At 40.2% G+C, this 17213-nt stretch overlaps 1 protein-coding gene across 1 annotated transcript; it reads right to left on the bottom strand.

Annotated features, from left to right (window-relative positions):
- Positions 1-4633: 4633 nt before the first annotated feature.
- On the bottom strand, positions 4634-15903 carry LOC133017801 (macrophage mannose receptor 1-like). The gene is made up of 31 exons (XM_061084002.1): positions 15777-15903; positions 15017-15373; positions 14531-14701; positions 14200-14355; positions 13646-13756; positions 13361-13498; positions 13062-13238; positions 12757-12908; positions 12415-12528; positions 12010-12125; positions 11779-11927; positions 11486-11685; positions 11236-11351; positions 11021-11093; positions 10760-10913; positions 10208-10246; positions 9675-9838; positions 9507-9568; positions 9202-9302; positions 8932-9074; positions 8705-8807; positions 8343-8470; positions 8006-8050; positions 7809-7911; positions 7328-7560; positions 6843-7008; positions 6390-6551; positions 6165-6281; positions 5751-5906; positions 5373-5402; positions 4634-5268 (listed from the first exon to the last, which is right to left on the bottom strand). Exons 1-31 carry the CDS (start codon positions 15877-15879, stop codon positions 5021-5023), a joined length of 4287 nt encoding a protein of 1428 aa, XP_060939985.1. The 5' UTR covers positions 15880-15903; the 3' UTR covers positions 4634-5020.
- Positions 15904-17213: the final 1310 nt, after the last annotated feature.

The following is a 17213-nucleotide window of genomic DNA, read 5'->3' as shown; positions in this document are numbered from 1 at the left end:
GGGCAATAGTTGTACCTTACTGTCTGAATGTCAGTGTCTTTCAAGAATAAACATTCAAGGATTATTGTCATTAATAAACTTACTGCCTTGTCATCCACAGGAATGTGTTGCTAAACTGAATATGAGGCACCTTATGTCCATCAGCATGGATGGCCCCAATGTAAACTTTAAGTTGGTGGAACTTCTGCAAAAAGAACATGCTGAGCTCTATGGAGGTGCTCAGCTGGTCCTGGTTGGAAGCTGTGGTCTTCACACCCTCCACAATGCAGTAAAGGCAGGCTTCATCATGTGGCATCTGGAAAAGCTCCTTAGAGCAATGCACTACCTCTTCCACAATGTTCCTGCAAGGAGAGAGGACTTCACTAGCCTGACTCTGTCCTCCAGCTTCCCACTACCATTCTGTGGCCACAGATGGGTCGAAAATGTCCCTGTGGCAGAGAGAGCAGTTGAGGTTTGGCCAATGCTGAAGATGTACGTGGATGCTGTCAAGCAGAAGAAGGTCCCAAACCCTGCAACTGCCTCGTATGACACCATTGAGGCAGCACAAGGGGATCACTTCATCATTCCCAAGCTACATTTCTTCCTGGCGATTTCCAGGACCTTCAACCCCTTCCTGACAAAATACCAAACAGATGAGCCAGTGCTGCCCTTCTTGGCCAAAGACTTGGCTGAGCTGTTGAAGGTACTAATAAAGTAATTTAACTGAATTGGATTAATCTATATTAAAAGGAACACTCAGCCAATTTTCATTACAAAATCAGTATTACATCCAAATAGTGTAAACTGTTTTGCAGACATTCTTTTAGTTTCATAGTCATTGAGAGTTGATTTGAATTACGTTTTGTAACAGTGATGTCGTACATGCACAAATTAGATCACTGGTAAACAACTTAAAATCAACTCTCAATAACTGGCATACTTAATGAATGACTGCATAACTCTTCACAGATTTTGGATATACTACTGATTTTGTAATGATACAAAGCAGAACATTTCTTTAATTGTTCTGTCACTCATTACATGCAATTTCTTTTTAAGAGTCTACTGAGGCGGTTTGTTAAGAGGGAACTCCTACAGGATTTCTCGCCCCTGAAGCTGACCAAAATCGATGCAGCTGATAAGGAAAACTGGGTCTCCACTTTGAATGCTGACATAGGCCTGGGTGCAGAATGCGCCATCAAGGTAATTTTGATATATTCATTTTCAGGGTTGCATGTATGCCACTCTCTCCCCCCCGGGGTAGTTTCAAATAAATATCTACTTAAAGTTCAATGAGTGTATATATAGTATAAAAAGCTAACTGTCTGCATCATTTACACTCTGTTCCTTAAATAAATCAGGCACTTCAGAGCAAGCCAGGAAGCAAGGTCAGTGAGCTTTCTGTGCTCACCTTCAGGAGAGAATGTATGCAGGGCCTGGCTAACATGGTAAAGAAAGTGCAGGAGAAAAGCCCCCTGAAATTCCCAGTGGTCAGGAACATCGCCTGCTTGGATCCCACAAAGATGAACACAGATCCAGAGTGGTGCATCAGAAAGATGAAGAATATAGTCCAAACATTCCTGCAGGACAAGCAGTTGGCTGGAGGCATTTCAGCTGGTACAAAAAATATGGTCTAGGGACAGTAGAAGTTGATACGTAACTGTATTTCCTATAATATTGTCCCATTTTTTTATTTACCTAAACGACTTAGGGTACCAGTCCTTTATTCAAAGCAGGGTCAAAGAGACATGCCTTTATTTATAATTCCCTCTGTTTGATAAGTAGATTTGCTTATATTTTAGTACCACACAAGGCTAACAGGCATCAGGAGTTACCAGTATAGTTTTCGCCCCCACTTGGCCTGTACTTAGGGCCAGCCTTTATTTGTTTCTGTCGACCACGTCCCCAGACGTTATTTGAGGAAATATGATATTCCAATTTACCAAGGCTGTATTTGAATAGTCTCAATGTGCATGACCTTTTAATTTGCGTTTATTCTTGCGTAAACATTGTGAAACTGAAATAACTTTCTGAAGAAATCTACAATACACTATTTACCTTTTTATGTGCACAGATGCTGTGAGAAATATATTTGTCAAATAAATGATGAAGCAGTTTACTAGAATGAAATTTAATGACCTATGAATAATAACTTCTTTTACTTCTCTCTTTTCCCTGTCAATTCTGTAGGTGATGTGATCGTCCAACAGTTCGAGAGCTTTCTTTCTGTTGAGGGTAGAGATGAGAGATTCCTCTCCTTTCAGCCACTGAAGCATCGAGTTGATGTGTTCTTGCACTCAGTAGTTAAGTCCTATCCTGAGCTTTTAAATTTCTCTCAGAGCCTGCTACTTCTGTCCCATGGACAAGCCACGGTAGAGAGAGGATTCTCGATAAACAAGCATGTTGAAACCTGCAACATCCAAGAAGAGTCGATGGAAGCTCTGCGCTTGATCTGTAACAAGGTCAGTGTCTGTGGGGGGTTTCTGCAGGTACCCATCACAAAGGAACTCCTGGCTTCTGCAGCCTCCACAAGGTCCAAATATAGGAATCACCTGGAACAAGAACGGAAGAAAAGAGAGACTGACACGCAGGGACTCAAGAGGAAAGCAGTCGTGGATGAGCTGGAAGAGCTGAAAAATAAAAATAAAGTCCTAACAGAGGTTTGCGAATTCCTGCAAAAAGATGCAGATCAGCTGGCAGAGCAGGCAGAGGGAAAGTCTGGATCGCTAATGGCTCAGCTGATAACAAAGTCAAACACCCTCAGGAGAAGGTAAAAGGAAAAACGCACTGAGCTGGTTAAAACTGAAACGTTGTTGGAAAACAAAGCAACTGAATTGAGGCACAAGCCATGAATCCTATTTGTAAGGATTAGTTAGTTTCGTCCGTGTTCAATGTTTAAACACATACGTTTCTGAGTTCTATAAATAAATTGTGCCTTTTGGCTTGGTACCTCAATTTGTTCTTTTGAGCTTTATTCCCTCCCAGCCTATCTGAATTCTGTTGTGTTGATACAGTGCTAAATAGAAGTTCTTGCAAACTTCTTTTAATTTTGCAATCTCAAACTCAAGTGTCGCTGATGTAACCGGTTGAAGCTCCTAGTGGCGCTGGGGTCTTGAAAAATATTAGAAGGGTCTTGAAAAGTATTGAATTTAATCTCAGGATTGCTGCATATACCCTGCAATAGTACCCAAGGAGATTGGGCAGTCCTAGGCCACCCTCTGATCTGCTCCTCTCGAGCAAGGATTTATTGGCTCTGGCTCGTTTACCTGCCCAAATGAACGTGGATATGATGCTATTGATATGGTTAAATGAAATGAACAGGGGAGGTAGGACTGGGTTTATGTTTATGTTTGGTTTTGACGTATGTTCAGTAAAACACTGTGTTGAAGGAGCGTTCTGATATCCTGAGGGTCAGTGAAGGGGTCGGGGTGGGACATGTGACTGTTTTGACCAATAGGATGGGGTTGTTTTGGGATCGGGGATCAATGACGAAGTGAAGTGTTGTTGATGTGTGCGAGTGACGGAGTAAGAGAGAGAAGTGCACATGTTCGTGTAGAGGAAAATACAAGTTACTAAACCACGAAGAAGTTCTGTGTCCTGTGTAAGCTGGGACGCTACAATAGCTAAAAAATATATATTTTAGTTGGCAACATAATAAAACAAAAAGCGAGAGCAGGTCAGACTGGAGGCGAACACAGATACTGAAGCTGCAGCTCTGCGTTAATCTCGCGTTAAAAAAATTGACGGCGTTAAAATGGGTTTGCGTTAACGCCGTTAATAACGCGTTAAACTGACAGCCCTAATTTTGATGAATAATAATAATAGGTTGGATTTACGTCGGACCTTCCAACAGACCCACGGCTGCGTGACAGAGTTAGAAAAATGTTTTTAAAAGTATTAAAAGACAATGTGTTTAATGACATTTTATTTGACCATAACCACACCTGCCTTGATTATTACTATTCACACCACTCATTTTGTAGAATAATAATAATAATAAAAATAAAATAAATTTTGATGAATAAAGCTGACTATAAGAAGATAGTGTTAGAAAAAATAAAATAAACCGAGGACAGAAAACAATATAACTGCCCTTTCATGTAAAACGGGTGAAACAGCGGCTCCGGGGTAATAACCCCACACAGCCAGCCTGTGTGGACAAAAACAGTACTGCACCTTTACCAACGACTGTCGATGGCAGAAGGAATCGCAGGTGATGTCGTTATCGGTTCAATTAGCGATAATTGTGAAGTCAGTGAATCCTAAACTCTAAACTCTTTGATGGCCTCACAACAAAGTTTAGAAAGTTAACAACTCACATCGGGCTAAATTACCAGGAGAGTTAACGTTAGCTTAGCTCGCTGTGATGCTAAAAATGGAGTCTGACAGGAGATTTGTCAACGATACAGCTTTAATACCAATAGGAGTTTCTATTACATGGAGGCGAAATGGAGGAAGGAGAGGATAGACTTTGAATTTAAATATCGTGAGTCACATTTGGTTAATGGTTAACGTCTTTGTGTTGTATCTGTGCACCTGAGCTAACGGAGGTTTTATTGAAATGCAAGTAACTACCAGTCAGTAACCTTTAGCCAAAGTGAATTCATTGGTTACCTGATAAGTAATGAATAAGAAATAACGCAACAAGTGAAGATTTATTGTTTTTTGCCAAGTTTAATGTCCATTTTAACAGTGACAGGCTTAGAGATTTCAAATTAAAAGCAATGACCAGCATCTAGTGGGCACAAGCATAACGTGACATTCCTATACATTCAGTCATACATCAAAAAAGAAAAAGTCAAATACTAATTATTCCCATTGAGACATCCTAGAGCCTAAATTCTGTTCCATGAGGTTAGACATCGCCAACTCAGCTGAAACTCACATTTAGTGACAAACTGTTAAATAACTGAATATAGACCGTATATTGTAAAAAAAAAAGGAAGTTATAGCGAAACATAAATGAAGCATCAATATGTAATACATCAGTCGAAGATATACAGTAAAATGTATGTCCCACTAGATTATGCTACTCAATAAATCACAGAGCTATAATAGGCTCAGGGTTTTCCTCCTCTGCTTTCTCTATAAGTTTATTGGTGTCCACCACATCGGGCTGAGATCGTTCCCGGTTGAAGTACAGTGGATTGTCAAAGGTGGGTAACGAACGGGGGGCCTTCTTGTAGATGAAAAATCCAACGGCTATCAGTGAAGAGGCGATGGCAATGATCAGCACCACAATCAAGCTGGTGTGGACACGACTGCGAGGATCCTGACCTCCGTGTGGTTCTGCACAGATTAAGTCCAAGGTGATTAGTCCGAACGATTCAAGACAAAATTTTACTTTGAATTTATCTCACTGTAAAAATGAAGGTGAAACATGTGTAACTTACCAGGTTTTGTGCCTGGATCAGTGGGCATCACTGATGGGGAAGAGGAGAGGAATGGTTACATAATGAATCTCTCACGGAATATTTTTAATTTTAATCTATTCCACCCCTACATCCAGTTCAATTTTTTCCATTAAGATGGGCAAAGTAGTGAGGCTCTGCACATATAAATTCAGGGGCAACCTTGACACATCCCCTGTGCTCAGAAAGCAATATCCTCCAATATTGGCTAAAAAGCAAATATCTCCTAAAAACTGAAATGTGTTTTTTATTAGCTTTTTGCTAGTTAGTGTTTTCTATTGTTTTGTCTTACTGCATTAGCTTGTGTAATGTGCTTATGAAAATATTGTATTTTAAACTGTGTGGGTGTGATGATCATACCTTTAGGAGTTTTACAGATGTATGGTCGATCATGCCATCTGCGACCTGATCGCCAAGTCCCATCTGAGGTTCCGATACTTCCGAAGTCAGACTCAGGCTCATCTTCAGCCCAGTTGGTGTAGTCCAAGATGGTTTTATCCAACCACATCCATGTCCCTGTGCGCAACACAAACATATCCATATCATTAAGCAGCTGTATCTGCTAGCTACACAAGGCAACACAAATAAAAGAGATAAATAACATTTTAGAAAACATTGTACTCGAGCTACAATCAGTCAATTTGGTGACTTCCTAGTTTAGCTCACGTTGATCAGCAGAACGTTTTTCATGATTGGTTTGTCTAATTTACTTTTCCTAAACTGTTTTTAGTTAGTAGAATCTCTTGAAACAATCTTTTTTGAGTGTGTTAATACCTTTATGAGTTTTATACAGGCCGATCCAGAACGAGCTGTGGCTGTCTAGAAATATTTCCACGTTGCTTTTGAGGAATTGTTGCTCAGAGGGATCTTCAATGCTAGCCAGGACTCCACCTTCACACAAAAAGAGTCAGATTCAAGAAATTAATGGGCAAATATTGCAGCTTTTTCTCAGTCTATACTTGTGAGAGTGACATTCTCTCTGAACTGAGTGTCTCTTACCATGCCGTACACAACTGCTAGCTGCATTTGCCCATTCACTTTCATCTGTGACAAACAAATAACAGTAGCCCCTGAATGGCAGCCAGGAAAAGCTCTGGTGGTACTGCACACTTTCTTCAGGGCAAACTCCGGGGAATTTGGTTGATTCTGTTGGTGCCACATCTGTGAGGAACAGAGATGGTGATGATGAGATCAACATATAACAGGATTTCTTACAGTGACATTCGATGTTGTGAACATAAAAGCTGCATGTACTGTAACTCTTGATCATTGTCATACAACAACATGTCTACAGTACATCATGACAGTCACAGTTAAGGGATAGGTGAAACGAGCAAACATCATTCTTACCTAAACAGTTTGTAACTCAGAATTTACAATGTAATCCTGCACAGTTTGAGTCTTTGAATGAGTGGTGGACTGTATTAATGAATGTGTCTGGTCAACACGTACCTGTAGACTGAATACACACACTATTCATGGTCCGATTGCAAAAAGCAGTCCTCCATTTTCCATCCAAGTCCATGTACACACAAGGTTGGTCCCTTTTTGGTTCCTCTTCAGCCCAGTTGGCGAAGTTCAAGTGCCAGCCATCAATATACCTAAAATACCCCCCCGTCTGAAAGCAAGTGCGGATCACATTATTCAACATGCTGCTAACATTCAACAACGTTTGTACTGCTGTTTGAAATACACTTCTATAAAGCACTAGCAACAGGTTAAACAAATGTACAGTTTTATATTATTGTTGTAGCAGAATAGTCATATGTCTTGTGGAGGTTTTATGCCGACTGTCATGAAGCTAAAAATCTTGCTAAATCAAATCTGCGATGTAGCTCAAGTTATATTGCTAGAAGATGTTTTTAAGGTATGATTTCACTGGAACTGAGAGTTTTTGTGCAATAGTACAGAAATTGTATACATTTGCAGCATTGTACCTGCTGCTTGTTCAGTCCAATCCAAAGAGGAGCTTTGAGATTCATAGCCAGCAGTTCAACATAGGCCTGTGTCCATTCATTTCGCAGGTTAACCAGGTTGGCTTTTTCACCTTCACAATGTCTCTTGGCATCGTCCCAGGTCAGATTTTGAGTCACAGCCTTGATGCTGTCGTTTCCCAGAGCTACGTAGATGCTAGGAACTACTGGTTCTGGTTTAGAGGGGCTATTTGGGTCTGTAGAGAGCAAGACAGAAATTAAGCGATTAGCTTATGTTTTCACGTAAGAATTTTGCCAATTATTTACAAAACTTGTCTTTATATTAATGCTAACAATTTACAAAACAATGTTTCCAAATCTTACTCTTAATACATGGGCTGCAACTAAACTAAACCTTGACTTTTGGGGACGAAAGGTTCTGTATACCATCTGTGCACCAAAATGTTGCATGATCAGCTTTTAGGCACAGACGGGATGAACTCACCAAGATTTCGATGACAGACAAAACCATTGGTGTCATTGCAAGACTTAATCAACCATTTCCCTGTGCCAACGGAGGGATTGTTGTTCATCACAACGCAGCCTTCCTGGTAGAGTACAGATGAGTTATAAAAATGTCAATTTTATTTCACTCCAACGTGAACGTTTTAAATTAGTGTTTTTCGGTCCTTGAAATGTTACCTCATTCCATCTTTGATAAAAGGTCCCAGGACGACGTAGATGTTTCTACAGGAGACATTTTTTTAAATTAATACATTAGCATGCTGTTAAAAATACTTAATTTGTCAAGTATATCAATACTAAACTAAAAAAGAGCGTTTCAATGCCATCTCTGGTTAAAAATGGGCTTTTTTCAATTGTTTGCCTTAAACACACACCTAAACTGTAATGATGCACTGACACACCCTGAAGCCCATTTCTTCATCATTGCAGCAACATGAGAAGTTAAGCCACTGTAGTTAATAGAAAAATAGGATTTATAGCTGGTAATGTACATGACAGTTTTACATATACTTACAGCATATCCCCAGTTGGTGTATCGCCTTGGCTTTCCATCCGTCCAGTAAAATCCCTCTTGTTTTTTACTATTCAAACCTATCCACAGATCTGCAGATGCTACTTTAGCCATTGTAGTGATAAGAAATGCTGAAAGATTTCAAAGGTAGAAGTTAGGTAAGGTTTCTGTTTTCCAATAAGCAGGAATATGATTAATTAACAGCATAAGTCAAGATCCTTTTTCTAGCATAGACCCCCCCCCCCCCATGAGTTATATTTCTCAGTTGTTTCCCAAAGGTTGAGGATGAACTTTCACACTATATTGTACACTTTATTGTATATGATTGTGATCATCACAAATATATAAACAGAAATGGACCAAACCTTGCACACGTCTTGTAGGAATAGAGACCAAATTTCCTCCAATGGTTATGCACCGTTTTCTTGCTTCTTCCCAGTTGATGCTCTGGCTATTGATACTATAACACTGCAGACAACAAATGAACACATTTTTTGTCACTCTACAACCAAGCGCAATGGTTATTTTTGATTAAGTGTCTGCATTTTTCTTCCATTATCAAACTCTATTAAGGCTGACAGTGATTTCTAACCTTCGAGTCAAATTTAGTCCACCTGAGTGGGCAGCCGCCTACAGGAGGAACTGTGGGGGCCACGGTAGTGTTGGCAGGTGCTGAGCCTCCTCGTTTACAAATGGACTGGTGCTCTTGGCCACAATTGTTAGAACGCCAGAAACCTGTGAGCATAGCAGAGATACAATGAGTCACATTTTACCAGTACTATTTCATTCATATTCTATGATAACTTAAATTTGACTTCCTTTCATTTGTTATTTGCTCTGAAGCTCTCTTTGGAGTACTCACCCGTATAATAAGTCATAGATACACAGTTCTCATCAAAGGCATCAGCACTAGGTTGATTTTCGTCCCATTGTTGCACTGACAGGGAAGTGCCATCCATCCACCTTTAGGCACATACAAAAATGTATTTTGTACTCACATAAACAATCACCTGACACCAGATATGTTTCATCCATAAACCCCATTCATGTAAATATCAAGTCACCTTACTGAAGCTAAGGATGCACATGTTTTAATGTTACTGTGACTTTAATACTTGAAAATTAAATGGCGGCCCAAGAGTTTACTCTGGGTTCATTAATACTCACCAAAATGACCCGTCAAGATCCACAGACATACCAATATAATATTGCATATAGCCTCTGGATATCTGTGAAAGCAACCACAGAAATACACGGAAGCTTTAATAAAAAAAAAAATCTTGTTATTAAAATGCCAAATTTGAGTGCTGTTTACCAAACAGACAAAATACTGACCTGTTTCCATAAGAAGATGTTTTCCTCTTTAGTGCTGATAGATACCAAGTCGCCATGCCTCTGCTGACAGTAGTGACGAGCATCTTCCATGGCCATTGGCAATCTGTTGAGGAAATACTGACTCCCTCTCCACAAAAGCCATCCATCTGAAGTGGTGTTGTAATCTGCAATAAAAATGTAACTTTTTTTTTTGCCTCCTCACTCTATAATAAATAATTATCCGTCCTACTGTATGTAGACAACATAAAAATGCTTATTTCTAATGTTATTAAAAACCAGAGATAGAAAAAGTTGTCTCTCCACCATCTAAATCGCCTGCTAATAACAGGAAACATTGCTGCAATTCAAAATGCAAGCCACGTACAGTATCGCTTTAAGTAATTTATATCAAAAAATGTTTTATGAATGAATCATTAGACCATACTAAGACCTACAGTCAACTGTAAGAAATGTTGTGCTACTAGCCAGAATTATTTGAAAAGGTGTTCATGCGAGTTGTTTTGTGGGTCTGTGGCTTTACGATGTCAACTTACCCACTACGGTGGCGTTCGGGGGGGGTTTTGGAGTCCGTCCTGCACAGACACAAACAGCTGTCAATGTCAATTACAATAACGCTAAAACAAAGCCAACAAAACAACCATTCTTACCACTACAGTACTTATTAATATTCAACATGACACTTGCTGTGTGATCTTGCCCTGTGGGGCAATAAAGCCCATGACAGCAGCATTAGTATGAATTGGGGATTTGATTGTCAGTTTGGTTCCCAGTGGTTTGAGTTACTATGGGTAACAGTATTTGGTTTAGTATAGCAATAGTAACCTTTTGTGCAATCCAAACAGCTCTGCCATAAATTCTTTTTTTTTCAAATATAATAATGTTTACTTTTGAACGACACTGTCAGAGAGGTATTAGGTTAATTGTACGTTTATTTTTGGGGTTGTTTCCTTTCTTTAACATGTTTGAGTTCATGAAATATGTAGCATGTGGGAAGCTTAGTAGAATGGGGCACAACGTTTACAATTCATTTCTCTTCAGAAGAGACGAAGTATAAGCATTTAGTTCATATTCTTTCTCAACTGTACCTGCGCGGATCTGGCACAGCCAGTCATTGTAACTCTCACAGTTCACATCATTCCAGGACCCGGACTCATCCCCCAGATGAATTCTGAATTCAGCACATGATTCTGCATTATTGAAGTTGTTAGGCTCTCCTTCCTGCCAGTGCTGGAAGTTTAACTGTGAACAAAACAAAACAAAAATACATACTCATAGTAAATAAGAATAAAAAATGAGATATGTTTGAGTTATGAATTTAGTTCTAAAACGTGTAAAACACAACTAACCGGAGATCCATCGCTCCATGTATAACCGGTGCTCGTATCAGGAACATGAAGCCCAATCCAGGCCTTTCCATGGCTACAGTACGATTTAAAAAATACACATCAATAATCTGACCATCTAACATTTGAAAAAGTGTATCATTCACTGCTGAAATAATGCTTTGGATATCAGCGTTGTGTTAATCATCGAGTTCGAATTGTATTAAGTCAACTCATACCGTCCCACTAATAGCTCCGCTTGGCTGTGGACGCTGAGCAGATCTCCTCCAATGGCCCGACAGTAATCCCTGGCCTCAAACCACGTTTTCTCAAGTGCTCGGGGCCCTGTAAAAAACTTCAAGACAAGAAGTGTAGGTTGAAATTAAGTCGGCCAGATAAGGACAGTAGTATCGTGGAGGATTTATATCGTTGGATCATCATTTGACTTGTCTACCATAGCCTGACTTTTGTATTTAGCTGTTGATGTACCTTAGAGCAGACGTTTCTTGTGCCCACTCGTGACCAACCTTCAGCACACTGAAGAGCAGTTTGAGTGGGAGGTGGGGCGGTTATAACTGCCCCCTCGGCCATGTGTTTGCAGATGTATTTTTCCTGGTTGGTACAGGGCAGCAGATCCCAGAGTCCAGCCAAAATCCCAGTTGTCATGGCAACACAACCCTGTTGGTAACCTTGAGTGTTTGATTGAAAAATGATCAAATGTAAATTATGGCGTTTACCGTTTATATCTACCGACTAAAGATAGGTTTCATATTTGTTCATACCTGGCATCTCGGCGTTCCAGTGTGTAAACATCACAGAGTCTCTGTTGGTCCACACAAACTCATCAAGGTCTTTCTGGTTCGAGAGCCCAAGCCAGAAGTGTTTCTCTGGTCTCAACCCCACCAAGCTGACAAGGAAGGCATTATCCACCCTGGAAATATTTACACATGTTTATTGAATTATATGAAGCAAACACTTAATAGCAATAGCATCACATGAAGAAAATGTCCTACCCATTTGACACATCAGCTAAGTAGGAGTCTGAGCTCTTGCAGCCATCTTTGGCTTCATCAAAGGTCTTGGTCTCAGCTCCGACAAAGTAGCAGTAGGAACCATGTCTTTTCCAACCCTGTTGGAAATAGAGCATGGATCAAACTGCGTTTAAGGGCTGAATATCCATTCTGTTGTTAAAGACATTGATCTGCAGTTCACCAGTCAAGGTGTTTTAAAACAATTCTAAAGTTGTTCAAAGGTTACTTTATTTTAATCGGCTATATTATCTGTAGATGCATATAGGTATATAGAATTTACAGATGATGACTGAATCAACCAGTTACTTTTTACATTTCAATTTGAATCTTAAACACACACCCTCTTTATCCACATGCTTTTTCATATAGCATGTAAACTTCACTCACCGCTTTGCAGCCTATGTCCAGATCTAATTCTTTTCCAGTGGGTTCAGTTTCACTCTGCTTCATACAGATAAAGCCGTGTTTCTCATCACACGATCGATCTGCCCAGTTCCCATTCTGAAAGAAGAAAGCACCACTAAAGCATTAATATTTCTTAGATTTACTGGGTAGATAATCTACACACTTTTAAACCTCATACGTTAATGTTTAGATTTTTTTGGTGCAAACCGAATAAGTACAAATTATGATGTGAGCTGACACGTCCCCCATGTGTGATGTGTTCATGTACACATTTATGAATGGAAGAATTTATATGCACCATTATACCCACATAATGTTTTTTACCTCCCCCCTGATGAGAACACAGTCTTCTGTCTCAGTAGACATCGGTTTCCCATACTCCCAGCTGGTGAAGCTGACTGCAGAGTGGTCGCTCCAGTCAAACAGCCCCTCTGTCCTCCTGTCATTCAGTCCAATCCAAAGCTCCTCGTCGGATGCTATAGACATGGACATCCAAGAGTTGTATATGCTTTTTACTTAGAATTTGATCATTATTGGTTTAAATCATCCCACAGCAAAAAATGTACTCGCACAATCTTCATGGTTTGAGAACATTGGACTGTCTTCGTACCCGTGGCCTCCTCACTTACCAAATCCAAGCTGAGAGATGACAAAGCTTTGGTCCTCCACATTGCGGATGCTGACCAAGTCCCCTCGCTCTTTGCGGCACTCTCTCTGTGCATCTGACCACGTTTGTACAGAGCGCTGAAGGTGGAAGCAGTGACCACTGTAGGGAATCCATGGGCTTGCACAAAATCCTTGCTCAACTGATGATTAAAAAGAACATAGATGGAATACAAATATGAGGGATTGAATGACTGATCTTGTACAGTGAGCTTATCACAACAAAATGCCAGTAGCCAGAGGAGGGATGGAAATGCGTGTGTACTTTGGGGGGGAGTGGGTGGGACCATGTCTTTGTAGCAGACATAGCCCAGTCTCTTCACACAGGATGAACTTTGCCACAAGTGCTGGCCGACAGTTTCAAGAAATCCACAGTTGTGTCCTGGATTATGAAGTGGGTTTCCTTCAGAATGAAAAAAAGATATGATGGTTTAACTTGAGTTTGCTTCTGTAGAGTAGTGGACATTCACATACATTATATCACATCACTAATGCTTTGCTTGTATCCTCACTATATGTTATTAGATAACTGATTTCATGTGAGACTTACCTTCACTCCATCTCAAGTAGCGGAAAGGCTTCCCATTGGACCACTGCCAGCCGTGCTCCGGGTCCAGAACCACCCCGATCCAGAGTTTATGTTTCCCAGATCCTACCAGTGCTGTGTGTGGTAAAGAGGGAAGATGGAAAAGAAATAGACAGGCTAAAGAAATTGTTCCTCTTTTTCACACTGTTCCTTTTTTTGTTGCGTAATAACAAATCCACAAAAAGACCGAAATCAAAGTCAAACGATCACAGGCCTGCGAATCGTGTCTCTTTTATCCGGTTGAATAATATCATTTTGTGTGTTTCGGCTTTAGAAATCAAGAGACACGATCTTTGTGTCAGTGCAGGAACGAACGGAACGAAAATTTTAACATTTGTGTTTTTTCTTTGTTATGCTGTTCTCTCAGTTCAAGTCAAAGTTAAAGTGTTTCCAACACAATGTGATGATTAAGGGTTCTTTAAATTAACAGAACATTTCAATTTACACCAGAATAGCTGGTTTGCGTGTAAGCAAACAAACCCTTAATATCTGTTCAAATCCACCGGGGGGCACCTTACCTGAGATAAAAGCTTGTTCGTTGGGATCTGCGACACTGACCAGGGTGGCGCCCTGTTGTTTGCAGCTGACTTCAGCCTGCGGCCATGTCAGTGCTGACTGAGTGTTGAGCTGGTAATATGATCCTGTCACCAGGTTTTTTGCCCAGGTGTCCGTGACTGATGATTGATACAGAAATATGGCAAACAGAAAGCTATAGTTATTCTAACATTTAAAAGAATCATCCAAAATCAACCAAAGTCCTAAAGATGCATATAATGCTTACATATACAAGATTCATTCATTCCCTCCTACTCACTGTCGCAAGATTTGGGTCCTGAAAACAGTACTCACCAGAAGTCGGGCAGTATCCCCACTGTTCATGTTCATATTTAGTTTCAACTGAACACCAAAGACGCTTTTGTGAAGAGTCGTACGTGGTGCACTCCCCAAACCACCGGTCCTTGTACAGGAAGGGAAACATGCAGACTTTGCCAAACGCATTTCCTTCAAGTGTATAAAGTTCTAAAAGAGAAAATTTGTATTTGGTCAAATAACATTTGCTTAAATTGCCACAACTATTTCTGCATGGGTGTATTGTTTAGCCATTATTTGAGGACATACTTAACTTATTTGCTAGTTGCATTCACTATTGATTTACTCAAGACATGCACAGACAAACTGTAATGTTAAGGATCTTGATAAATTGTTGTGCTTGATTAAAATTAAACAGTTCTGTATGAATCAATACGAATCATATGAGCAAATTGAAACAGTGGTCTTCACTGTCATGGCTATACAATACTAGTGCCCTCCAAAGCAATGGTTTCCATACTATACCTCTGTATGTCCTTGAGCAAGCACCACTGGATGTCCCCGGAATTGTGAGGTGGTTATTCGGCCCCACCGTTTTGGAGAGAGCAATTGTTTCGTCAGCTTTGACTTCAATGTAGAGCTCTTTGCCTTTCAGGGCGATCAGTGTGTTATTCTTGCATTCCCACTTCTGGAGGTCGGTTTTGTCATCACAGTCGTAGAGGCTCACTTCGCTCCCCACACTTTTACCCTGCGCTCCAAGGCACTTTTTGGTGGTGACAGCGAAAAGCCGATTACCGGTCGTCCAGCGGATGTCAAGGCAACGGGTAAATTTTTTCAACAGGCAAAACCCAGTGGCCTTGTTGGTGAGGGAGAATTGGGCATCTGCGGAGAGTATACACTTATAAAGTTGAATAAAATCTGTTAAAATTATGCTCCACACCATCATATTTGGACCAGCATGCATCACATGCATAGGTTTATATGCTATTTGTATTTCAAACTTGCCTTGTAATAAATCTAAAAGAATTTCTGACGATAGATAGAAAGATAGTGAAGCTTCTCTCAAACAAAAAAACATGCTTCCTGTTCAACTTTGACAGACTAGAGTGCATTCACAGCATCCTTGAAACAAACCAGTCTATCAGTGCAGTTGTGGCATCCTAAATACAAATAAAACCAAAGGGCTGATAGAGGAAATCAATTTATCATCAACCCAATTCCGTTTTGTGCAAAGGTTTCCGCATAAAATGCAGAATACATAATCACTAATGAGTTCATACTGTACCGTTTGCTGTTGAACAGTGAGATATTAGGACGAAGATCACGAAGGCTCCTAGCGTTATCCTTGGGGTGAGCATTCTTCTGGTAAGTCTCACAGCAGCAGACATCGTCCACGCGTTGCAAGCAGAGGACTAATGAGCGTGACCATGAAAAGGAGGGAATCTTAAAAGCACTCCCTTTTCATTGAGTAAGTGTCATGTTTCTGATTGGCACATTTCAACATTTTGCTACTAGTAAAAAAAAAGGAGGGGGGAAGGGTTGGGCGGGAAGTAGGGGCAACGTACACACATTCACTTTTTTTTCTCGCACAGATGTCACACTCCAGAAAGGACAAGAAGTGGCCCCATTCACTTCCTGTCCAGTGGAGAAGGAAGAAAGAAGTTTTGAAGAGATCCGTTGTAAGCATGACTCTTCAGATTTAGTTGTCCAGACCAACGTCTGTACAGACTTTTATCACTTAAAGCTTACGGTGAATACTACAACTGCACTGAATTGTTTGTCTTGGTTGTTTTGTCTCATTGAATCTACCGTTGCATGATTATGAGCTCTAACGACTGTTGAGCCAGACAGTCTGTGGAAATACACGTTTTCTACTCCTCAAATGTTATGCTGTAAAAATAGGACAATCAAGAAATATCTGCAGAAGAAGACACAGTAGATGGCGGTAATCCACCTTGACGTTAGTGCACCTGCCAATAAACCGAACAAAGAAGAAGAATTTATTTTGTCTCTATTCTTCTTTATTTTTTGTATTTTCTTCACAAAACCCCTTTATAGCAAAAAACGTATTTTTCCGTTTTTGTAACCCTCTGTGCGTTTGTGTCCAGGACTAAATTATATTTCAAAACATGATCGAAACTGTAATACAAATGTTTCCCTGTGGAGGAACTACAATCACATAAAGAGACAAAAAGTGTGACTGATAACATGTATTTGCTCTATTGTCGGTGTAAGCATTCACTGGTTAGTTGTGGGGTTATGAGACCGGGTTAGTAGAGTGATATTTCATTGTTGCTGATTAGGAACATTTTGTGCATCCTGAGTGTAGCAACACAATATCCTGTTTTGGGGCAGAGGCTTTCAGATGTTGAGGTTTGTTCTCCAACTCTTCCTTAACATCTATCATAGCATTTTGTATTCTCACTTCCTCTTTGGTTATTCTCCTTTTTGCTTAAGAAGTCTGTGCTGAAATATAAAAATTAGCGACTGCAAAGTCTCCTCTTATACAGGAACAGAAGCGACTAGTGCACAATGATAAACGATTGTTGGTTTTCACTGTTGTCATGTGAGTGTGCATGTGTGTGTAGGCATGTCTATCTGTAGTTATGAAGGCCAATTTTTGGTTCAATACCAGTATCGTGAGGACATTTTGACTTTGTAAGAACATTTTGCAGAGTCTTCACAACTTCAATGGACTGCTTGAGGGTTAAGACTCGGTTTT

The sequence above is a fragment of the Limanda limanda genome, chromosome 13 (assembly GCF_963576545.1).
Source record: "Limanda limanda chromosome 13, fLimLim1.1, whole genome shotgun sequence".
Lineage (NCBI taxonomy): Eukaryota > Metazoa > Chordata > Actinopteri > Pleuronectiformes > Pleuronectidae > Limanda > Limanda limanda.
This window is presented reverse-complemented; position numbering and strand designations above follow the sequence as displayed.